Here is a 27,068-nt window from a genome sequence, read left to right as displayed (position 1 = left end):
AATAATCGTATTATGTAACGTTTGTTTTGAATAAATAATTAACGTTTAAAAAATTGATTTTGGTTTTTATGACACTGCTAACTTGAATGTAACCTTTAAATTGAACATTATATTAAAGTCGTGAAACGATAAATAAACAAATGTAACTAATTAATTGAATAGAAAACGCAGAATATATAGTAAATATTATCAAATATAAAAAATCTTATAAAAAATTTAGGTAAAAATCAGAAAATTGTAGTTAGAAGCAGTCTTTTTAAAACAATATCGACTTTTAAGAGAATAGAAAAAACTGCAGTGCTAGTATTATATAATACCACATTTGATGTTTTATTTAAAAAATAACGTGTTTTCAAATATTTAATAACTATGAGAAAAGCACGTTATTTAAAATAGTATTTTAGATGAATGTAGAGTTATTAATTAAATAAAATTAGATCCACAACACACAAATGTTTCGTTTCATGGTAAGGTTTCACGATAAGTAAAAAATATAGTTTTCCTTAAAATGTACAAAAAAAATACGTAAATAAATTGCATTCATATTTCGTATAATAGGTGAATATTGTTCAGTCCTTTATTGGATTTTCCTGCTCGGTGTTGTAGAGGCCTAGTTCCCCAAATGCTCGACAGGTGGCGCCTAGTGCTACCTTTTTCGCACAATCGGCGATCGAGTGATGTTAATATAAACTCTAGGTGACACTTCTTTTGTTGAACAGGTCTGCACACAGCTTCGAACCAATCAGACTTAACCATTCTACAGCTGCCTGAGAATGTGATGCATTTTTTTATTTATATTTTACAATAAAATAAAGTTATCTGAGTAAAAACAGTCACTTCTTCATGTTGCATGTTGATGTTGATTACAGGTTTTATATTCTCTATAATTTTACGTTATATTTCTTCTTTACAAAATTGTTTAATAAATGTAGTTACCAGAAAAACGTTAACATTTTACGTTACAAATATCATTAATACAGTAGACATTTTGCGTTGACTAAAGATTTCTTTTTTTACGTTAGTGTGCTTACTGGGTTGCAACAAATCATTTTCTTCATGTTTCTTAACTTTTTATCTGTAGTAAGCTAAAAAATATATACTTAAAATTTTTTTCTTTCATGTGGAGAAAGTCCTACTTTTCCAGGATTCTTAGTTCTTATGTAAGACATATTTTTTAAAGCTACATCAAAAAATGAAAAAATATACTTGCCCAGTCAAATTAGATAAAAATAAGACAATCGGTGGAAAAAATTTCTAGATGGTTGGATTTTTTTTAAAAGCTTCCTTTACACTTGGTGAGACATGTGAAAAGTCTCCGAAGGTGGAAAGCTCGCGGAGGGAGAAGGGGCTAAAGCTGTCTTTTTTGTTTTTTTTGCTTATATCTTGAAAATCCCCTATCAATTTTTATTTTCTTACCAAAATTAAAGTTGATAAAATTTCCTACAAAATGGTCCTAGCCTGAACTGTAAACGAGTTACTAGCTTTTGATGTTTAGTGTCTACATGACACTGTATAGCTATTATAACATTAGTATATCATAAGTATTTATATGGAAATAGTGTGTGTAAAGCGTTTCCCAACTAGCTAATAGTGGGAAATAAACGAGAAAAATACTTTCTTCCCTCGGGCTCTCTAGTTGGAGATCACAATTCAGCATCTAAAGATGACCCAGAAGATATGATAGAATAAACTGTTGAACTCAATACATACAGTTTATTATAAGATTTATTCAAAACATCTATGTTAAATCATCTATTTATTAATATTTTACTGAACAAGACTGTAATTCAGTTTTCAATGTTTGACACGAAGACGAAAATGCAGCATCTAAAGACGGCTCCCCCCATGCCCATCCCTTTCCTCCCTTAATAAAGCATTAGACCCAATAAATTCTGTTTAATGTCAGTTTTTCAAAACACAAGACATTTTTTTCAAAAGTACATTTTTTTAAATGATTATTTATTTCCAGCCCTATAACCCGATTATGGTTAGTCCTACAAGAAAAATGCATATAACCATTTAGTAGGAAATTTTCTCAGATTTAATTTTGGTAAAAAGATAAAAATTGATAAAAGAAATAGTTTCCGAGATATAAGCAAAAAACCAAAAAAAGACTGCTTTAACCCCCTCCCTCTCCTCAAGCTCGCCCCCCAACCGCGGGGACTTTTGATATATGTCTACCCAAGTGTAAAAGAAGCTTTTAAAAAAACTCTCTAAGAATTTTTTCCACCGATTTGTCTTTTGACTGGGTTATAAGGTGTTATTCCAATTAAATTAACATAAGTTTGTATTGAAGCTAATTTGAAAATAGTTTTAGGTTAGTCAGAAGTTTAGTATCCACGGCTATTGTAAAAGATAAAATTAATTTTCTGAAATTTAAAGTTCACTAATAATGGACTTTTCCAACTGTTGAGATATCTCGTATTTTTACAACAAAATTTCGAAATTAGCTTCAACAGTTCTCTAATTTTAATTAGAATTAGACCCAGTGTCTTGTTGACCCTTTTTCTTTCTCTCCATTTTCCCAAGACCGTACATTTCATAATACTTCTATTAAGAGACGACAGTCGCTGGGGCACATCGGTCCCCCGAGACCCAGCCGCCCCCAAATCCCACACGCATGCTATTTATGGTCCCGTGCAAGCAGAATTTATGTGTCCGAGACGCCGCCTCTTATTTCGATATTTTTTTCGAGTTGATCAATAATTCGCAAAGCGGAAGAAGGATCGTCGGATGGTGCAAATGACAATAAATTGACGTGTTTCAATTTTAGTCCGAGAGGCCGTCAAATTGTGACAGGTTACAAATTGCGGTTGAAGGGCGATATTTTAGAGCTCCGGCCGAAGTAATCAATAGGCTGTTGGACTCTCCAGGGGGCGTCTTTTAGAATGAGGCCTTGACGGGTTTTAGGATGGAAGGACTCCAAGGGATGCACTAAATTCCGCAAGAAGCTCGCGCGATTTTGATCTGATCGTAAAACAAGAATATAAAGTTTGCACGATGAGGGTGGGCTTTTGCTGGAAACTCGGAGACGGCAGTTTCGAGCTGATATGGGCATTACCGTGTTTGGAAATCTAACAAATACCTTATGTTTTAAACAATTTCAGCGCCCACAATCCCAGCACCTACTGTAAATCAAAGATTTCTGAGATTAAAGTGGCCTACAATTCTGCGTTTAAGTTTATGAAAAAAAACTCTTAAAATGCAAAGAAAAACATACTATACAACCACAGCGTAACAATTTTTGCATTTTTTGGTCTTATCCTGTTGTCTTTTTGGTAAAATTTAATACATCATACATTGGATAAAAGACCTCATTTTGATCAAGGTAATGTAAAAAATGCTCTTGAGAATGATATTGGCTACTAAATTGTAAAATTTTGAATTTGAAACAAAAATCTCAGAAAATTTTGATACTATACTAGAAATGTAAAATTAAATCAAATATTATTGAAAGTTGTTATTTCTGAAACTTTATGGGATCGTTAGATCTAATTTGACCAATGCTAGTTTTAAAGAACAATAATTGAAGAATCTTAAAACAAAATTCCAAAAATATGAATATAAAAAGAACAAAACTAAAACACAACTGAAATTATACTCCTACAATTGTATACAAATTTGCTGGTTTTACACCGAAAATGTAGATATATAGTTCTAAAAACGAAACTTCTATAATCCTGTGTTTAGAATGTTAGAAGTTAAAATCTATCAATCTTTCAATTTGGAAGTTAGAAAATGATAGTCGTAAGTAGCAGTTGGAAGATGAGAATTGGAGGTTGGGTTGATTATTGTAATGTAGAAATAAAGTCAAAAATCGAGAATAAAATTAAAGAAATTCTTTTTTTCCAAGTTGAAAGTGGAAATTTATATGTTAGAGGTTAGTAGACGTTTAGAGTTGAAACTTAAAAGTTATAAGTTGAAAGTTTAAAATTTGAAATTAAAAACTAAAATAAAAGCTTCGAAGTCTGTGGTGTATAAATTAAAAATTAAAATTTCAAAGGTTCGAAAGTTGAACTGTAATGTTGAAAGTTAGAACATATTTTGAAATTAACTTTAAAGAAATTCTTTTTTCAAGTTCCAAGTTAGGAGTTAGGATTCCAAATTTAGAAGTTGGATCTTAGCGAAAGCTATTGTAAAAATCTAAATTTGAAGTCAAAAAATTTTGAAAATTTTAGAATTTAAAGTAGAAGAAACTAAATTTGAGATTTGAATTAGAAAAATTCTTCTTGAAAGTAATAAATTAGTAGTTGGAAGTTTTGGAAGTTAGAGTTGGAAAATATCAGTTAAAAGTTAGAAATTTTTTATGTAAATTAAAGAAACGTAGAATTAAAGACAAAAAACTTTATACGTGTACCCTTTTGAGATTAAAATGTTAGATATTAGAATCTGAATTAAGATTCTCTCTAGTAAAAAGTTGGAATTGAGAAGATGGAACATAGTGGTTAAAAGTTGGAAATTTAGTTGACTCTAGAAATATGAAAATAAAAGCTAAACTACTAAAAACTTGAGAGTTTATCATGTTAGTAACAATAAGTCTAAGGTTAAAATTGAAGAAATTTTTTTCCACGAGGAAAGTGAAAATTTAAAAGTTAGAACTTAAGAGTCGGTTTATAGAAGCGTCATTAAGTTAATCTTGAACTAAATGAGTAATTAACTGATCACGTGACCAAATTGAACAAATTTGATTGGACCATTCGTGTTGTTAACTTTTAACAACGAATTACATTTTAACACAGCTTTCTATAAACCGGGCCTAAGAGTTTAAAATGGACGTTTAAAGTTTGGAGTCAAATGTCAAAAAACATTTAAGAAAAAAAAAATCAAAGAACAAGATTGGTGGACCTCCAAGTTAGACATTAGAGATTAGAAATTGTAAGAGATTAGAGATTAGAAATTGTAAATTTTAACAGTTGAAAGTTTGCAGTTAAAAATTGAAACTTAACTGCTGCAAAACTTGTAAAAATTTAGACTTAAACCCAAAAAACTTTGAAGTCTCTAGAGATAAGAATGTTATAAATCATAGTCAAAGATTAAAATTAGAAGAATTCTTCTATCAATTAATTGGGAGTTAAAAGTTTGACATTTAGAGCCGGTTTACAGAACATTTTAATTGCAATTAAATTTTAATCGCGATTAATTTGAGATTTGTCAACTCATTTTAAATGGCAACGTAATTTGAATTAGTTTAATTTTGAATTAAAACTTAAATTTGCTTTCTGTAAGCCGGCCCTAAGTGTCCATGGGTAAAAGTTGGAAGTATTTTACAAATGCAAAATTAAAGATCAAAATTAAAAAACTCTGCAAAGATTTTATTTCAAGGAATTTATAAAGTATAAAATTTTATAAAATTTCTATCGAATTACAATTATTTTTAAGTAAATTAGAGAACAAAGTAGATCTACTAAGTAACAATAATTCAGTTATTAAGTAACAATTTAATTATCAACCATTTTAAACAAACCTATAACGCAAATTATGCAAACATGCAGTAAAATACAATCTTTAATTAATAAAAATAAAGCACTGCCAGGAACTTGAAAGAAAATAAAAATCGTAAATTTTGCGCCTTACTGAGGTTTATAGACCGCATATTTTCGCCTAAATCGTCCTCCCTAAACAGCTTTATAAAATAACTATATCGTTTTATTTTTCTCTTTTCCTCCAGTATCAAATTAAAGTGAGAGAAACACAAATGTTCAAGCTGAGAGATTTACGTAACTTTTGGGACTAGTCTCCATTGTTTCATCAACTCATCAAAGTTTAAAGAAGCTCATTGGAGGCAATTCTTTCATATCTCTAAGCTAATGAATAGCTCAAAAGGCTTGGATTGCGAGAATGAAAGATCCAATTGGGTCAATAATTTAATATTCTTGAGTCTTCATCTATTATTACGTTGTTTTAGTGTAAAATTAGATAATCTTAAATCGCAAAATTCCATAATAGCCATAACTTCTCAGTAAGATGGTTGAATGCTGCTAACTTTGACAAGCAAACTTTTTTACTGAAAAAATGCTGTATCTTTATTAAAGCGCAGGCAACATTATGTGCATGTTTTCGTGTGAAAAAAAACAACAAACTGGCTGGAATGTACCAGCTATTTCTAAATATAATTACAATATATCCTGTACGTAGTTCTTTGTAACTTAATTATTTGAAAATATTTTGTTATCAACAGATACCTAAAAATTTAAATATAATTGCATTGAATTGTATTTTTGTCAAAACTGAGCGCAAAAGTGAAAAGTATTTTCCAATTTTTTATTCCAAACACAACAAACAAATTTTTTATCAGAACGACGAGAAAATGGTGGATGCGCCGGGATTTTATGTATTATTGTGAAATAAATGTGTGTTTACGTAAAAAAACAATGTCTTGTCACGTTCTCTCCATATCTCGGTTTTATCGATAATGCAGAGTGCAAGACGAAAATAATAAAATGTTTATTGTGGAATCCCAAAAAAAGGATGATTTATAGCTTTCGGATTTTGCAATCTCTTAAACATTTTACTCAAAGTATGCAAAGATATGTGAGCGCTGTAATTACAGTTAATTAAAATAAAAATTTCATAGTAAAGTTTGTTTTGTTACAATCAAACAACCGCGAAATTTTGGGCGTCATGGGAAAACAAAGTTTTGACCTAATTAAGAAACTTCCAGAACGAAAGCTCCAGGAGAATAAATTGCGCAGCTCGTGTTACTCATAGTTAAAATATGAACTTTGTTATTCGAGAAATCAATCTGATATTGGAGCTGCTGAAACAGATTCGGAGAAATATAATTCCAAAAACAAAGCCTCCTGTTTTAATATAATCCGCGATTTTATCTCGTTTATGTTTATTATAGTTGTATTTTCACTGTTATGACTTCTTTTATGGCCATACATGACATCGTGTTTCTAATATGTGCTATCTTTATAACTACTACCTACTTACTTTAAAAACTTTATTGCAGCGAATTAAATATTCAGAGGTAAGTTTTAGCACAGTCTGAAATTGCCGTGTTTTAGTGTAATTACTACATAATATTATATCTATTTTACTGTTTTTAAAGCCCTTATCTAGAGTAAAGTTAGAATACGACAAAAATCTAGTTTTAATAAAAGTTTACTGGATGTTCGCTTCGATAAAAATAAAATTTAAGTTGGAAAGGAATCAGGAATAGATTCGAATATATCAAAACTTTAGACGAAAAGTGGTTTTCTTTTTGCAAAGTTGGTAATGTAATGTCAAACTGAACAATTTTATGACTCAATTGTTTCCAGATTAGGGTTTTTATTTTTGATTAAAAGTTTATTCGCAGTTAGAGCTTTAGAAAGCAAAAAATCATAAAAACTTTTTTACTATCAGTTTTGCGTTAATGAAGTGGACAATTCGACCAAATGAGTTGAGGACGTTTAATGTGATCATAAAATTTTTATATCTTTAAAAACTGTTATGATGACATATAGATCGAATTAAATATTTAATAAAATTTAGATTCGAATTTTCTTACTCCTTACATGCAAGAACAGAATTTTTATGATGTTGCCGTGTATAGTGCTAATAAAACGCTTATTTACGATTTACGCTTGATGAAATTCTAAGACTCTTACAATATATGAAAAGCAGTGGAACATGCTTAGAATATCTCTTACATTATTACTGCTGTAAAATTGGATGCTTTTGTGGTGAGAAAAAATTAAAAATTTGCAAACCTTTCAAAAACGTTTTCTTTCTGCTACAGAATTTACAAGCTAAAATTAGCTTGTAACATATCAGGGTGTCCTACGCGCAAATAAATACTTTTTCGACTTTTTTTATTTAATACAACTAAAAACTTCTGATTGTTGATAAATTTATACTCTATTTTTTTATAATCAACTGTCTAAAAGCCGTCAGGTTGGCATTATCATAAATAGTAATTTTTTTTAATTAAGGTTGGTGTAATTTTTTACCTGGCAAATTCATTTTTCAAATTTTTCAAGTTGTCAATTTAAAACACGTTTATCAACACATTTAGTTATTTTAGACCACCTTTAGACTAACGAATTAACGATTAAGACTAACGTCCAATTTTCAAAAATGTCAAATCTGGTGTTCAAAATGTCAAATACTGAATACAGCCGGTTTCAAAAGTGGTTGGACATGAACTTTTAGGGTGATATAGTCTCGTCTTTATAAGAATTTTGACACTTCCTGTGTCTTCAAATTATTGACGATTCTTTGAACTTTAAATTTCATACATAACATCTCACAAAAAAGTCCAACGACACTTTCCATAGGCGAATATTGATTTCTTTTTCAACAACTTTCAGCCACTGTTGTTGGTTTTTAAAGTAATTTCACCAAATTAAAACAATTTTACTTTTCTGACAGCGCGCACACTTTTGACAGTTTTTTTCAGTGGTACACAAAATACCGCATAGAATTGCTTCATCAATTGTTTTAAAAAGTGACTGACCAAATTACTATCAAATTTGGATTAAGTTTTTTAACAACAAAATTTAATCTTTTTCTTGGATCAGCCGAGCGATTTGGTTATTTTTTTGTGTGGCGATTTATTTTTTGGGGTTTAATAATCCAACGGTAATTTGACATAATTTTAAATAAAAGAAATGCATTTTAAAATTTCATTTTTTAACTTAAGGTCATTTTTGCCCATAATTGAAAAACCACCTTCTAAAATATGTGCATTCTAAATTTTATAACAATCCGTTGAAAAATAACTGAGATATTAAACTCGAAAGTCTTAGCTCAGACACCCTGTATAAAAAAATAAACTATACATTGATTACGTTCATATTCGGAAATAAAATTAACTAGACGCCCTCTGATGACGACTTTTGAACTATGTCGAAAACAGTAACGAAATTTTCGTAATTCCACATTTAATTGACATCTAATAAATTGTTTAACAATTTTGCGTGTATAGTGTTAATTGCTTACATTAGAGAGAATCACTTTAAACGTACGTGGTGGTAAATACTAGCTTTGACTTTGGTTCTCTATTTTTCGTGGTATAAAGTGTTTATTGATGGAATTTGAAAGTGGATAAAAAGTGAAAAAGATTTAAATTTTCATTACAAAGTGTTATCAAACAGTTGTCTAATTAATGACTATAGTAATGGATCACAGCGAACACAGAGTTGGGTTCAAGAAACCAATAAATTAGTGAAGTTTGTGAATTTTAGGTTAGAATTTTTCCACTGATAAAATCATGAAATACTTCGATAAATCAACAAAACTACAATTAAGATTAACAACTGCTAATACACTTAAACGTAAATTATGCCAAAAGGTAGGGTTTTCAATGTCTTTGTAATAATTTTCCAATAAAGAAAGTGAACCCAAACGTTATTCGTGTTTTCCTCTAATTTGTCAACATTCGTTTCTATAGTCATTCCGCATTGACAATGTAATAATTGTGAAGCCTCAAAATTCGTACAACGCTCAAAATATCCGAATAAACATTTTCCCGCCATTTATGGTTACTGTTTTCGACCTAGCTCAGTGGCGCCCCCAACGGTAACTTTACTTCCGAATAACACCAAAATAAAAACATAATCTATTAAATTGTATTGTCAAATGTCATGCAGTGAGCCAAACATCCAAACAAAAAATTCTCTCACTGCTGTTGCCATCTTAAACAAAATGAATAGCGTTTGTTGGAGTAATTTAATTTTTTACTTATGTTTTACCGTGTGGTGTGTTTCTGCAATTTCAATAAAAATTCAATAAGCCACCCTTCCGCAATCAGAAATCATCTCCAGTGTATAAATTAAAAACGCTCCACCGCAAGAACGCAGCACGTTGATTAAAATTTAATACCCTGATCCACAATTAGTTTTGTTTGTAGAACGGATATATCATTGATTCGGGTGAAAAAGGGTTAAAACTCTCAACCCTTGTAATTCCACTGCGTTAAAAGTTAAATTACTTCACGCATGTATTTTCGAAAAGGGTCGACAGCACCCTTTTTGGGCAATAAAAATATAGGAAACAAAAGTTATTTGTCCAAACAGCCATAACCTGAAGGTGTTAAAGCTTCTCGCGGTGATTTTATTTCCGTTTTATGTGTTTTAATTTTAGTTTTATCGCTTGCTGATGGTCAATCACAACACCCTATTACTGTGCGAATGGTTTTTTGAGTTTTCTTTTGATTCCGGTTTGATTTAATTGATTTTTCCGGTTGGAAACGCTGAGTTTGGATTTTGTAGGCATTTTCGTCAATTATCCGGCTCTGAAAGGGGTGGATAATTGGCTTTTACGAAAGGAATTTATCCTTTAGGGAAACTGCTAATAGGAAGTGAAGCAATATTGAAATATTGACGCGGCGTCACGATGTAAGACGGATAATGCTCCTATCGAGCACTTCCGGGATCATATGTTAGAAGGCTGAATATGGTTTATTACACGAGGTTATACATCTCATTGAACTCACGGGCTAAAGGATAAATGGCTCGAAAGACGCCCTATTAGCATTCCGCTTTTTCACACTTGCACAAAATTGCAATTTGCAAGTGTTGAAAGACATAAAAGTCACAGACAAATCATTTTCAATTTATAAATAGTCTGTATAAAAATTTCATGTGCAATTTCAAAGAGTTTCAAGAGCGGCACTTGAATGTGTTTTTTCCTGTGGACATCGGCGCCATCCGGACATTTGTCACAACTTGTCAGATTCAGAGGATAAGTACACAGCATTCAGATGCAGATTAGTTCACGACACAATTGTGTATGTACAAGAGACCGAGAAATGAACGTCCGACCCTATACATGTGCAACAAGGAAGAGGCTGCAGCAACATTTAACAGAAACAGGTTATAAATCTTTGTATCTATACGGGATAAACACAACAAATTGAATACATTTCCCCTTCTGCGACCATACACCATGCAAGCTCATTTAAATTTACGATTAGCAGAGACATTGATATACCAGGTGATTCATCTAAGGCTAAAAGCCTTCTTTTGACTTCTCGTCAACACTCTCTTCCATATTCATGCTTATATTTCATACTCATAGTCCATATCTGATATTGTTTAATTTTTGTATCGAGCGATGTACTTTTTGTACCAGTTAATTACAGGGTGGCCCAGCTCAGGTCCCGTCTTCTGTAGCTCAGTTAATAGTAAAGTTGGACTTTTGATATTTTATAGACGTTATTTATAGTTTAAAACGTATTTCGAAAAAATATTTTTAATTATATAGAGTGTCCCAAAATTATGACGTCATAATAATAACTTTTTTATGGGAACGCTATTATTCTGTAGGTCTCATTGGAATACTTTTCCAGCTTCTTACATGTCCCTATTTTTTTTTAATCGGTTCAGGGATTACAATTTAAAAAATAAAAATCAAAAAAATCGGTTTTACACTTTTAGTTTTAAAAATTAATAAAAAAACATAAACAACGCTTTTTGATGACATAATTACTAGGTACGTGTTGAATACGGTCTAACAGACTTATCAATTATCAATTCATGTTTACATCATTCGATGGAGAATTAAAAAATGAACGTCTTTTCTTACAACGTTAACGTAAATCTTAACTATTACGAGTTATTTAATAAAAACCTGTTTTGTTAAGTATTTTAGTGATAAATTTAATGAATAAAAGTCTAAGATAGTTTCAACACCGTTTCTGTTTATGTCAATCGATGCAGAATTAAGAAACTAAAAGTTTTTGTTTTCAGAACCTTATTGCAAATCCTATCACATTGGAAGTTATGTGCTAAAATATCATTCTGTCAATGGAAACTAATCAACAGGAAGTGCCATTTAAAATAAGAAAAATAGAAGGCTCTGTAGTTTAAAAAGTATGAAAATAAATTATAAATACTCTGTAGTAATACAATTCAGTCAAACTTAATTAATAAGTTTGTTAGATCTTGTTCAGATCGTACGTGCTAATAATATTTTATTTTATTATTAATCATTAAAATTAAAAATATAAAACCGATTTTTTTTATTCATATTTTTTACAGTAAATTCTGAACGGCTTCAAGAATAGTTATTTATGTTACAAGACCGTGAACTAAGATTTTTTTTATGAGAATAAATTCTCATTAAAATAATGGCCATGTGGCCATGTGGTACCCTAAAAAATTACCAAAATTAAAGTTTCGATCGAATCTTTACATAAAATTAAATTTATTGGTGTGCTTTGGGTATGGTAACTAGGGCTTGTGTAGTTACTTTATATTATTGTCATCTAGGATTCATAAGGCTTGTCATTCCTATTTAATTAAAAGTGGTGCTGTTTTTGTGCATTTTAAGAAAAATGAGCAGTGAAAGTGCGCAAGTTCTCTTATATTTGTTACCAGTGCCGTTTTTTTGACAGTTGCACACAAAAACTTTAGGCACATGTAAGAAGCTAGAAAGGCATCCTTATGTACACTAAAAAATAGTAGCATGCCATTACAAAAAATTATTATGACGTCATACTTTTTTACTAATAACTGAGCTAGAGAAGACGGGAGCTGAGCTGAGCTATCCTGTAAAAATTTGAAATGCCATGGAATTAGTACTACACACATGCACGTTTTGTAGTCACTATACAGGGTGTCTTAACCTTTTACCTGAAGCTGTTTAAAACGAAAAACACGCAAAAAATCACAACATTTAAAATAAGAAATTTTTATTTATTTTTGTTTACAGTGTTTTGCATATAAAAAAACACGATTCTTTATTTAATAGACATGTTTAATAGAGATGTTAGTGTTTTTTTTGCTTTTCTCGGTAGGTCAAAGAAATAATTTATGTATGTAAGTATAATAGTAAAGAAAATTGACTCTTCCTTCCTTGTAATACAAATTCTAATAAGTCAATTATCTATTTTTCTAAAAGTACAATCAGTAATATTGTCACAGAATTTGATAACAAAAGTATTGATTTTTTATATCTATTTAAAATAATTGTGCAGCAAATTCAGTAACCTTCAACAAACATCGACAATAATATTATAATGTCTAAATTAAAAAATGATTGCATCATTATTCATTATTGAGTTCTTTTAATAAACACACAATTAATAGCTACAGTATAGATAAACGCTTTAAAGTCAGAGGGACAAAATGGTTATATCAAAAAAATCGGTCTCAAATACACTGGAGGGATATGTTAACAAGAGGTGAGGAAAAATGTAAAAAAAACTTCACCACGGTTTGCCAGTTTCGGGGTGCGAACGTCCCTTCCCGATAATAAGACCACTGGTACGACGAACGTGCAAAGCACGTGGCCACCACTTTGGATTCAAAAAGGATAGAATTATAGTTGCGCAGTACGATCTGCGCAGTCGTTAACCCCGTTTGTCAAATATGATTTGTTAAGTTCTTCATTTTTGTTGTATATTATTGTTATTGCAAATTTTGTTACTGTAAAAATTGTGTTTACATATTCCTTTTTCTGTTGGACCATCTGTAAGTACGTACAAAAATGTTCGCTAGAACAACTAAATCATATAAATCAACTTTTTTAGGTTATACTCGTATTTTCAAGAATGTTGGATGGTTTTTCTTGTGTGATATGCAGCTACAAGACAAGGATGTGCTCAAGTTCAAGAGAACTTCATAAAGTTCACTTAAGTCGTGGAAGACAGTTTGAGTGTAGTGGTGATCTTGAAAAATATGAATGTCACAATTGTGTCAGTTTTAAAACTCAGTGTTTGGCAGAACTAAAACAACACATCGCACAAGGTCACGTCTCAGAAAATATTAAACTGAAACCCTACAGGTGTCCAAAATGTGACTTTAAATCCTATTCTAAGTATCTTGTTGGGAGACATATTATTTTTGTAAAACACCAAGAAACAACGAAAGTGTCTCAGAATGAACCTGTGAAACATCCTGAAACAACAAAGATTTTACTAGACAAAGTAAGGCAAGAACAAAATTTAAATGGACAATCTCAAAACAAGACTGATTATCAAACTGAAAAAATTGACATTAATCAAAATTTGAAAAATCCCGGGATAAAAGCTAAAAATGCAACAATTCAATGGAATAGATGTGATTTTTGCTCTCATAGAACTAGAAGTGAAGAGAGGTTGAGAGAACACATCAGAAAAACACATGACCCAAGGGTCTGTCACTTATTACATTCTTATTACTTGAGAAAACACGTAGTTTGTAAGAAACGTAAAGATATTGTAGCAGTACAACCAAATTAGTTAGAAACAACCAACGACTGTATATTTTTTTTGCTTCTGTAAGTATACAAGATGAGTTTTCTGTAAGTATATTTTTGTGTATCTCAAAATCTGATAACCCTAAAATAAGCGTTTGCTAGTTTTTAACTATTCTTATCTGTGCATGTAAATTTTTCTAGAATTTTGTGTAAGTCTTTTTAATTAAAAATAATTAATTATTAATTAACATTAAGTTGTAACAGAATTATTTTTTTGATACAGTAAAATATAGGGTGATTCAAAAATGTGTGGCATAATTCTAACCACGAATACACTCCTCTACAAATAAGAAAAGTTAGCACAGTATTTACTGACCCACCTCAATAAAACAGAAAAATTTTAGCTTTTAGAAAATTGGTATGCAAAATTGAAAATTAAAAAATACACCTTTTGAAATGGTGTTTTGGAAGTCTAGTAAAAGATATACATTTCCGATGACAATGAAATTCTTCCAGTTTTTTTTTCATATTTTTTCAAGCTTGTTTGCACGTATTTTTGATGACCTATCATTTTTTTTCATAAAAATGTTCTATTTTCATATCGCCAAAATGTACCGTTCTTGAGTTATTTGGGTTTTAGCTAAACCCTACACCACGCTGCAAGATTAAAAAGTATGAATTTTGAGCGTACCATTACCTAGGAAACAATCTACTACAAATGACAGCTGTAAATTCTGCCAAATAATTTAAAGTAAAATTTGTTTATTTCTTGATGATCACAATAAAACACACAATTAGGTGTTGGAAGAAACTATAAATTGTTATTCAAATCTTCTTTGTTCTTTGCGCTTCACTAAACAGCACAGGCGTCATCTAGCGCCAAATATTGCAATTGTGCTACTTGTTTTGACGTTTTTGTAATTTAAAAAAATGTAAATAAACCTTAAACCGTGTGATATTCTTTACATGTTTCAATAACCTGTAGAACAAATTAACTTCGTATTAAAGTAAAATTACCATATGCTACTACAATTGGGCTTTCGATTTTTTGGCATCAAAAATACGTGTTAATAGGATGAAAAAAAGTTGAACGAGTTGTGACCCACAAACTGAATGGTCCTTCTGTCACTAGAAATGTATAGTTCTTACAAGATTTCTATTAACACTACAGCAAAGGGCGTCTTTTTGTTCCCTGACATGCAGTGTTTCATAATAATCAAAAAATCGATAAAAAATATTTTCAAAAAATTATTTTTGCATACCGATTTTTGGAAAGCTGTAGATTTTCTATTTTTAAAGTGGTTAGTAAATTCTGTGCTATTCTTACTTGGTTGGTTAAAATTCTGCCGCACATTCTTGAATCACCCGATACATGTTTTTGAAAACTCATCTTGTATAATGTTTGTTTTTTTTTTAATGTAATTTTAATGTATTCATCAGTATTATGTTATATTGTCTTTTGTTAAATATAACTATTCTCATCCTCATAATATGACGCCGAATTTTTTTTATTGTTTTTTTAGTGGTAGGATAAGTCTCTAAAGTGCCGTGTTTAAAAATCGGGTCGTTTTTTGTTTTGTTTTGCTTCAATTTCTTTTAAAATCTTTCTGATTCTGATGGTGACCTTGAAGTTTAGCACTCATTCCCTAATTGAAACATTGAGAAAATTTTTTACTGACCACTAAAAAAATTATAAAAAAAATTATTGCTTCTTATTTAAGATGCAGCTGCTTGTAAAAGTAGCAAAAAATGCATACGTTACTGTGAAACTGAAGGCAAAGCAGACCTGTTTAGTTTGTTTTTAATGATATATTTTGATGTCTACTTGATTTATTATCAAATTTTTTTTAGAAAGAATTGTATTAAAACATTTTCTTTTTTTTTAATTGAATTAAAAACGCCTGTTTAAAACTAAAACAGTTAAAACTACAGTAACATTTGGCAACATGTAATACCATGGTAATACTTTTGGTTAATATTTTTTTATAAGTGTGAAGATAGGTCTACTTGTACGGCGTTGCCATGTTTTGTTTTTGATTTTAGTCTTTGTTTACAAAACGAAAGGTCTTGTGAATTTTATTTATCACGACTTTTGATACACCCGATATAATATTAATATAGAAAATATTTTTGACTGTGTGGTATTATTTATAAACATCTTAAAATAATAGATCTTACTCAACTAAGTTTTAAAAAAAAGTGAGAAACATCAATTTTAATATTTTAATATCAACAAAAAGTTAACAAATTCTCATACTTATCAGTACTGAGTGCGGAGATTTTACTTAATATATATATTTGAACTGAATAAATATACTATTACCCACCTAACAATTTATATAATTGAATTGTTGGTTTGTTTTTTGGTTACTATTAAAATATTTATTCTTACGTATCATTTAATATTTTGGTTACCATAGAAATGGATACAAACATTCTACGTTTATAAAAACAACGTTAATAAAACTTGATACATAGCACACTAATTTGTGCTTTGTGAAACCCACATAACGTTATTAAAAATCATAGCTTTGGATACTTTTTGGTAGGCGATAATTTTTGAGTAATTTCACAATAACTCCAGCACTTTAAAAACATAATCCTTACAGTTTCTTGTAAGCACCATCTTTGAAGTAAACGCAATCTTCAGAAATGTGCCGTTTCTATTCTACGCAATCACACTCATCTGTGCTTTCACCTCTGCGAATAAATAGCACTCACAAAAAGTGCGCGTAATCTCCGTCGACATTTGTGCGTGAATCTTGCCATATTAGAGCTACAAAAGAATTTCCAGCCATATATCACCCAATCCTGTTTAAAATATCTCGCGATGAAAATTCTCCGATTTTTATGTGCCATTAATTCGTCCACGTTTTGGCGATGGCAAAAAATCATTGTTGGTTTATTTATTCGCGAGCACCGAATAGAAATATCCGCATTCCGGACGGTCGCTTTATGGAGACAAGTTTTAAACCCGGATCTACATCACCCTTTCTTACCTTGCAGACATAAAACCGCCCCTGGAAGTGCGATCCTGACACGCAATCTTGACGCAGTGATCGTTTCGAGCGTGTTTTAATTTAACATTTAGGGGTAATTGCTTCGGTGTTTTCTGATCCAGAAATATGCGGATTGTAGATGGGAATAATACAACGTGCAGCTTCTCCGAATTTAATGGGGTGAAAACTGGGGCATCAATGATTTATGCGAGGAGGTACGCGAAGTGCTATCGAGTAGATGCACTAATTTGGATACGAGGGATGCAATAACTTAAATAAATGGAGCGTAGGTGCATCACAATGCTGCAGAGGGGGACAAAAATATTAGGCGTTTAATGAAAAGCTAATGAACTGGGAAAATATGCTCACTTAGTGGCATTGAATTTTTAAATTCCTCTTGTTATTTACGTATCTTTGATTAATTTTCTAGAATTTGAAAAAAGCAAATATATATCTTCTAATCTCAATACTGTTCAATGTGTTTAAAAATGCTTGTTCATCTAGTCGACTATGGAATTCAGTGTGCTGCTTGTGGCGTGCGTGCAAGTACTATCATCTTTGTCAAATTTTTGAATTAGCTTATAACTATTTTTTTGCGTTTTTTTTTGGCATAGCAGCTTCAATGTGTGGTTTGTCTTGTTTTTTGTTTTATATTTTTGTGATTTTTGTTGTTGTATATTCTTTTCTTTTTGGATTCGAAGTTTTTCTGCATTACTGACGAATCTGTCACTTTCACGGCGATCACAATTTATATTAAATGGCACATTATATCTAAATTTCATAGGTGTCTTGATGCAGAATCATTTTTGAACAGTGTGTATGTGGATACATACTAGAGATTTTATTTTGCTGAACATTGGGGTTTCTATGGAACTGTTTATAGTGCATTTGACATGGACTTTTGAAAACTGGACATAAGATAATACAATTAATAGTGTTATGTAGGTATGTCATAATGTTCAGCAAAATGAACTCTTTACCATATAATACAGAAGATCTAAGAACTTTAGTAATGCATTGATGTAAATTAATAAAAAGTTAACATAGAATTAATGTGATGTGCACAGTGAAAAAAATCCTTACTGTATGAATAATATTTGATGTTATTTAATAAACTAATTGTTAGTGAAGACGATTAATCCTATTCCATATATTGTTTAAAGCACGAATAAACAACAGCAAATGACTGCTTTTAATGATTTCTATTTTGAACGCTCATCAACGAACAAGTTTACAATATTTTGTCGTTAACTCCAAACTCTTTTATCTTTTTTTTCAATTACTGTTAGATTCTCATAAATTATTTAGCTATTTTATCTAAAACTCAATGCGACTTCTTGCATATTTCTTCGGCAATTCTATGGAATTATTTAAAATAAATAGTTTTTTTTATGATTTTAAGAGGATAAGAAGTCATTTATGTCTTCTAAGTACACTAGAACAAACAAACATTGTATAATATATATTGTACATAATATATAGTATAATAGAAGAAGTGCGAAAACTACAGCAAAATGTTTTCCAGTTTAAAACAATATTTTACTAGTTTAGTTTCAAAAGCCAATCTATTCTGGTCTGTGTCAAAAGAGTCTTTAAGTAAATAAAATAATAATAAACGTCAATCATGTCTTAGACCCCAATAATTTTTTTGGTTTTTTAACATATTTTTACAAAAAACTAACCTTTTTAAAAAAAAGCTCTCGAGTGTAAAGACAAACTGACCAAAATATAACAAATAGAAACAATTTTATCTAATTCTAAAACTCCAAACTGTTTATAACCTCCGTGATAGATGATAATTTTTTAGTTTTATTCTTGGCTGTGCCTCCGCTGCCGGCAACGGTGTCCGGAATAGCTGCCGGTAGTGAATTTTTAGAATTTACTGTTAATTTCACATTTTTTTTAACAAAGCTGTGTTTTTTTAACTTAAAATATTTTTTTAAACGACTAAAACTCTCTAAAATATTTATATCTCAGAAGTAAGGTGTTATTCTTATTCTTAGTTTAGTTATGCAACACACCCTTGTTTTAAAAAAGAACGTTTTAAGTACCTTATGGGTCAAAATAAACTAAACTAAACTAAAGTCGTTTCAATTTCTTTACCACGACTTGTTTCATCTATAAAATGAACAATCAATTTCTGAATATTCATTCGTGTAACAACATTACATTGATTCTAAAAGTTTTTTTTCAGCCTTATCATAAGTGTTAGTGTTTTTTTTTCTGAATCATGTGTTTCAAAATTTTGATTAAATCTTTTCTTTAATCGAAGTCAAACACTTCTAACATCAATGTCATGAAAAAACTTTTACAAATCGCTCTTAATAATTAATAAAATAATAAAATTTCTTGAAAATAAGATTTTTCATCGAAATATAATCTAAAATCCCATCCTCCATTTTTTGGACACGTTGCCGGCAGCGTTTTATTGTTATTATTTATTTTATGTCAGTTGTTTCTGAGCATGGATACATGATAACAAGGATGCGACATGACATGTAAATAAAATGTCCCCATTCTGGTTATTTGCTATAGCGTCACTAGATGGCGTAGGTGTTCGTAGCTTGTCTAAATTTTAAGGCTATTGAAATAAAAAAATTACCGGATTTAAACAACGGTGAGCACAAGGTATATAAGAAAAAAAAACAGGAAAATAGAGACTTAAATTTTCCATATTATGGAATAAAAGTAATGCAAATATTTATTAAAACCGTATATAAAAAAATCTCGTACTTAAACTAGTTTTTTGTAAACGCTGCGAGTATAGTTGAAGGTACAAGAAGACAATTAGAAACTGAATTGTAAAGTATTGAACTTTTCTTCAAAAAAGTCAGCGAGAACATACGAGTATATCCATTTTTACCAGTTTAGGTTTAAATTGTTTTAATCCTTCCGCGTTAAAAATAGAAATATGCTCTCGACGAAAAAATTTAATTATTGTTTTACGTAAATTAATTTTTTTAATTCAACTTTCTGACATTCTTCTTGTATCATTAACAGAATTTGCAGGGTTCTCAAAGATTTGAGACCGTTTTGTTTGGTTTTCTGATGGTTAACGTCTCTGTCTGCTTTTTTCCAAGCAATTAAGCAATTAGCGGACTAGTTGAATTTAACAAATTTAAAAGCCGATAATCAAAAATTAAAATAGAATTAAAAAAGTAAAAAAAGTAGTATGTGGAAATCTTCTAAATTTAAAATAATATGAATTAATTATTGAGCTAAATTATGTATTGTTAAGAAATACTCTACGTTAGTGATATGATAAATTAAAAAGCTTTTAAATGATAAAATATGTCAAAAGTTACAACTTACAACAAAGCATGTCATTACTATATTAATTATAGATAATGTAGGTAGGTACACAATCAATATTAAATACTTACTGTTATTAATCCTTTATTGCTGGCTTTGACGTTGTTCTTGAATAAATAAATAAAGTTATTATTTCTGTCCAGTCTGACGAGTAAGTAATAGCATTAATCGAACACTATTTTTATTCCAGCTTGTGTAATCACCTATTATTTTTCCAGCGAAACAAAGTTAATGTAACGGTAAATACCCTTAAATTCGTTCCTTACGATCATTACCGTTCCAAACAAATTGTATGAAAACTTATCGCAGTGTTATTCAATATTGACCAGCAGAAAGAGTGACGCTTTCCGATCACAACAGCGTAATTTACGAAATAAATGACATATTCGTTGATGATTTATTATTGGGGATAATTTATCATCCACCGACATTTTTTCCAGGGATCCTATTTTATAAATTGCTTTTATTTAACGAATTGATCACAACAAACATTTGACGATGAGTTATTTGTTTTGGCCGTTAAAAAGATTAAATCGCGAAGATTTAAAAAATAATTCGGCGATTTTCGGAAAAAATCACGCGCACAATATCCAATTAAAACAGTCAGTAGCGTTCGTGCGCTGATAAAATCGATTTCGAATTACCACTCGAACGCGTATGCGTGCGAAAAGTGTTAAATAATAGAAACTGCTATCTTTCCACTTTTAATTTCCCCAACAAGCAGATTTCTAATCATTTTTCGTTGGATGGTTTCCATTAACGAAATTCGAATTTAATTTGATTAACTCTCGAGATTTTCATAATTGGGTTAAGTTCCTAATTGTCGTTATTTATAACAAACGTTGCGCTGAATTTAATTTTCTCCAAAGTAAATGTTGAGCGCACTTCATAACTCATAATTTATTTTTGCATAAACGGACAACCCACTTTTATCGACAAAACTTGCAAGAACCTTTTGTTAATATAATTTATTCAAAATGTTTCTAGACCCAGTTCAAAAACTTGATTAAAATAATTTTATTCAGCTTGCTGATTTATTACAATTTGTGCTGCAACAATATTTAAAGAAACAACGGCTTTGTTGGCCTTGACACAACAGAGTGATAATTTGTTAAAGTGGTTGAGTTTTAAATTGCAAATCACAAAAGTGGAATTATATCTTGAGACTCTGGCAATTTAGCTTGAGTTTTTATCTTTCTAGAACACGGAAATATTGCATTACGTTCCAAACAAGCTATAAAAATTATTGACATATTTGTGTTTGTTGTGCTGTAATTATCTACGAAAAAAACTTTGATATATCAATTAGACGAGCTAATGATGTTGTGAGTGACGGAATGAAGTTATTTCGATATCAAGCAATGCTTGTTTTTTCTGATAAAGTGTTTTAAAGTTTTATCCAAGTCCTAGTAATGCAAATATCGTTTCAGAAAGTAATCTAGTCGTTGCAAAGTGAACTCCCACAGAGTAGAAATAAATAACTTGTTTCCATGATCTGAATATATTCATAAAAGGCACGAATAGCTAGCTGTTCTATTCCAATAGTTGGTTTTAGTTTTAAGTTATTTATGTGAAAATAGAAGTCGTTATTCCAAAACAAGTCTCTTGTTGCAATTAAATACTCTGCTAACATTTGTGCAACTTGCTCTTTATCATTATAATTAAACTAACCATATGTTAGTTTAATTTGGTCATTTGTTTTGTTAATAGAGTGTAGTAGTGCGAGAAACGGCTTCGGATCGAGCTTTAAATTTCAAACCACATTTGCATAACTAACCACTATTTTAAAACGTTACTACTGCCTTTATTACCTCCTATTTATATTAAGACGGAGAAATTAACCTTATTTCAAGATAATATTTTTATTATTTTATGAACGCATTTGTAAACTACTAAATTCTTCCGACTTTATGTTTTGTTCATTTCACCGCAATATTTGAAATCAACCTTTAACAACCATTACCTTTGTTTGAAGTTACCCAATGGAAAATAGAGTTTAGTTGTTAACAGTTACATTTACCAGTTAGTGCTTTTTGTAACTCAATTTAAACAAATTCATATCAGATTTCTCCCTAACTTTAGCTGTACAATGTACATTTGCTTCAGGTATTCCAATTAAAACTCCAAAAAAATTTATTGTCATTTACGAATAAATTCTGAATTCAATCTGAATTCTCGAGAATTTCGTGCGTTTGATTGTATCCAGATTATTCCTTGTTGTTTTAAAGGGGCGGTTTCAGGTGTACGCATTATGTTTCTTAATCGAATGCGAAATGAAAAGGGCAAGGTTGAGACGAACTCCCGCAACGTAATTATCCATCAAACTTAATGCCACATTGTTCCGTCTTCTAGCATCTGTTATTAATATAGTTAGGTTCCTTCACAAAGCGCTCAATCTACTTAACATACATATCTCTGGGTTGCAGAACTCGCTATTTTATCGTAATATAGTATCTTCGGTACAAAAGATAAAGAATTGAAGAATTACAAAATCCTTTGAACTTCCGACTCCAAATCACAGATTAAATAATCAAATAGATAATATATTTCATGAAATTTGTGTTGTGTGACTGTTGGAAACAAATATGTTTGTTAAAAAATGATTTTGCTTATTGTATATCTAGGTAATATTTTCCACTAAAGCTTATCCTCCATTCTAGAATACGACGATGGAGAAAATTAAAACTTGAACAATCTGGTATTTATTTTAATTAGTTTTGAGTAAACGAAACAGGTGTCAGAATTCACAATGAGGTATTTTCTTTTCGGTTGTAATTTCATCTTTATTATTGTAACGCTAGAAATTACTTTCTAAAATGAAACCAAACAGTTTTATGACACAATTAAGCAAAGTTTTTTCTTAGATTGCAAATAGTTTTTTCTGGCTCGTTTCGACCCAAAACACACTCGAAGATGTGGAAAGAAAGTATTTACAGAGTATATTGAATTAAAACTTTGTTCCATTTACCAAAATCCAAAGTTTCTTTTTCTTTTATGATTTATAACATTGTTCCTGACTATAGTATCTCGATCAAAATTTTTAGATTTGCCCGGCGCCTCCACCATAATTAGTGCTCTTTAATTTTATGGAAAGGTCTGGTCTTTCGGTTTATAAATTTACGATTCTGAAGGATTTTGTTTGGTTTAAAGTTTTATAACTCCAATATAAACATACCACAATTTGTCATTTCAAACATAAAACTATAATGAATAATTAAAAGTTCGAAATTATTTATAATTTCTCAAAAAAAGTTTACTTCTTTTACATGTAACCGACAGTTTTTGTAAAACAGTACGAAACTTAAAACTTTATTTTAAACAAAAAGTCAAAAATTTATACTCTTTATGAGATTACTCATATATTATTAAACCATTATTTTTGTAAATAATATGGGACGGCTGTTATTCTGCAGTTATTAAGATAAGTTTAAATGTAATGGGAAACGTACAGACAGAAAACATAGCAAAACATAAAAACTCTGTTTAAACCAAAATTTTATTCAAAAAAGATTATTTTGTTTTATGATTTAAATTTTTGACAATTTTGTAATCAAAACTCTAAAAGATGTAATAGTTAAAAAGAACAACCAAAATGTATTTTGTATACAACAAAATTTCGATAAATAAACACCACATATAGTCATACATTTCATAAAGTGGGGAATATATGACATGTCAAATAAAGTGTTTTGACCAATTAAATGTTTTCAAAAAAAATTGTTTTCTACGTTTTTTATGTGAAACAGTTTTTTAAGATTTGTGTGCTCGAACTTGGCAAACTCAATATGCAAGTAACTAATTTTGACCACACTAGTAATTATTCATTTTGATTTGAGTTATTAACGCTCATAAAATATGAACTAATACTTGAAAATCGAGTTTTAGCAATTACTTTTTGATTTATTATAAAAAATATAAATTGTTTTTTTTAGTTGTCCGTGAGGGACAAATAAGCACAGTAGTTGTATTGAATTAAAAGCAATATCAATCTACAATTTGTTTTTTGTCTTAGATTGTAAGTAGTTTTTTCTGTCTTTTTTTGCCACAAATCACAAAAGGTTCGAATATGTGGAAAGAAGGTAATTAGAAAATATATTGAATTAAAATTGAATCAAAACCTTGTTTTGATTAGCAAAATTAAGAGTTTCTTTTTTATGTTTTATAACATGGTTTAACGAATTAATTTTTAAATTTGCCCGGCGCCTCCACCATAATTAGAGTTCTTTGTTTTTGGAAACAGTTTTGGTTTTTTGATTTGAAACTTTGCATTTAGGAAAAATATTGCATGGTTTAATGTATTTTAAGTTTTAAACATACCACAATCTAAATAATTTTCTTTCAGAAAGGTTTAATACTTTGAAATAATTTATAGTATTGCGATATGTTTAGTGTGTCTGGCGCATCCACCATAATTAAAGTTTGTATCATAACTGTATTAAAGGCACAGAACAAAATTTTTGAACGAAACTATTTGAAAAAACTTTTAAAACTAACTCTTCCAAACACAATGAACGCTATAAATAGATATACAGGGTGTATCAGAAATACGTGTGTTAATTTAAACATGTAATAAAACTCATCAAATACAACAACTTTTCTATATAACATTTTGCAAAATTCTTATTCATAATTTTCACTGTTTTCCTCCTTTCTTTTGTGCAAACGAGCATTCATAGCAACAATTGTCATTGTTGTTTTAAATTGTTAAAATTGTCCATTTTTATCGTAACGAATATAGTTCGGCTGTTTTATTTTTGTACCCATAGGCGGGTACACGTTTTAGGATGTTATATTTTTCCCAAATCTTAAGTAAATTTGCGAATTTTTTATTTGAAAATTACAAATAGAAAAAATGTTTTGTTTGTTGAGCTCTATTACCTGTAAAAATTGAAACACTTATTTCTGATACACCCTGTATTAGCGGAGTATGTACTAATATTTTGCTATTGCGAAAAACACTGCAGGAAATGTAAAGAAAAGACGTTTTAAGTCTCTCGGGCTGTTGAAAAAGTTTTTGTGTGGAATATGAAAAAAATCTGTTATTTTTTAATTTTTCCTTACTTGCTTTAAAGTAAATCGTAGTTAATGTTTTTTTATTTTTTTATTTAGTATAAAGTTCTCTAACTTAAACCTTTACCAGATTTATTTATTGTTTATAGATAAGATTTTTTTTTGATTTATACAATGTGTTTGTCCGGCGCATCCAACATAATTAAAATTGGTTAAACTGATTATTAATGTATTAATGTTTTGCTGAATAATTGTAAAAGATGTGCAAAAAACAAGTTTTATTAATCCTCTCGGGACTGCTGAAATCGTTGGTGAAATTTAAAACTTAAAATGTTATTCAAAATTGTTTAGTTAAGCTATTATTTTCAGATCAAACCTGTCAAAGTGAACGTGGTAGTGATTAGAAAAGTGACCAGAAAAAACATATTACAACAGATAATCAGACACTATGTGAACCAAAAATGTTTAAAAATTAACTTAAATTAATTTGAAAAATGCGAATGAATATGATTTTCTATTACCGTCGACATCTTCTGCTGAACTAATTTCTAATAAAGTTTTCAAACAGTTGACCACAAATAAATTAATCTGTAAGCTGGTGAAACAATGTTTTTTTTTCCTGTAATATTGCTAAGAATTGCAAAGATAATTAAAACGTTGTTATGCCGTGTAGTTCATATATATTATCATATTTACCACATATATTTAGCCTCTGATAAAAACTTGTATCTTTTAGACAAAACATTTAGAAGCATCTAACCATTGCTAATTAAATACAAGTAGGTACAGTAACGCCAGAGGCAGAATTGGTAGTCTAATATTTAGTTGGTTATTTAATAATGCTTTTATGTTTCTCTTTCCGCCAGTTGTAACTGTTCCACGTCCATGGTTATTATAATTAATACATTTGTTCTGATTTGAAATACGATATGTTTTTGTCATCGTATATTTCGTACGTTTCCATATTATTATATGCAGAATCAGCAAAATAAAATCCTAAGTCCTAGAACTCACTTCTTTTGATTGGCGAGGGACTCGAATAGCCGTGTCCTATGAAGACGCTGGCGGCCAGCAAGACGAGATACAGCACTTCCCTCCCGGCCATCATTTTTCTCAATGCGCACAAATCATCATAAGCACATAACTCACAGCAAAGCTGCAGCAAAAGCTCACACTCACACCAATTACATCATTGGCACTATCGCAATCGAGCTTTCGACACCATTGAAGTTGCACTCACGGTGAACCGACGCACACTTGCCGAGTAGGCCGAGGACTGAAAGTTCGTTCTGTAAGCTGCAGCTTTCAGACGACGCTGGCCGGGCTGAAGCGGAAAAGCGCGAGCTTCATTTCGATGGAATATTTCTGTTGTTTTGTTGCAATTATGACGAGTATGGAGGAAATGTAGAGGAGGGAAGGGTGATGATGGGAGAGAGGAGATAATGATGGATGAGGTTGGTTTGCTTGTGTTTCAGGAATATTTAAAGCCGCGAGGGTAATCTAATAGATCAGTTTTGACGTCTTGACGTTTATTGTTGCGCGGCTAATAACCATACAAAGAGTTCAGCAGGAGCTTGGCATGTTGGAATCTTTTGATAATGGAACTCACCGGTCGTCGTGGTGCGAAAATTAATTTTA

The 27,068-nt window shown here is 30.3% G+C and overlaps 1 protein-coding gene and 1 long non-coding RNA gene across 2 annotated transcripts in view; one reads left to right on the top strand and one right to left on the bottom strand.

The window, feature by feature from the left end:
* The window catches only part of LOC661735 (uncharacterized protein), a 169,433-nt gene extending 142,708 nt beyond the window's left edge, over window positions 1-26,725 (bottom strand). Inside the window, exon 1 of the mRNA XM_967881.4 lies at window positions 26,445-26,725. Within this exon, the coding sequence (XP_972974.1) occupies window positions 26,445-26,538 (94 nt within the window). The 5' untranslated portion in view covers window positions 26,539-26,725. The remainder of the gene's footprint in view (window positions 1-26,444) is intronic.
* Window positions 13,265-15,024, top strand: LOC135266572 (uncharacterized). Its single transcript, XR_010334694.1, has 2 exons — window positions 13,265-13,403; window positions 13,463-15,024. It is a non-coding gene; the product is annotated as an uncharacterized LOC135266572 (long non-coding RNA).
* Window positions 26,726-27,068: the final 343 nt, after the last annotated feature.

Source organism: Tribolium castaneum, chromosome 6 (genome assembly GCF_031307605.1).
Source record: "Tribolium castaneum strain GA2 chromosome 6, icTriCast1.1, whole genome shotgun sequence".
Classification (NCBI taxonomy): domain Eukaryota; kingdom Metazoa; phylum Arthropoda; class Insecta; order Coleoptera; family Tenebrionidae; genus Tribolium; species Tribolium castaneum.
The sequence above is the reverse complement of the archived record's forward strand: the minus strand, read 5'-3'. Positions and strand labels throughout refer to the sequence as shown.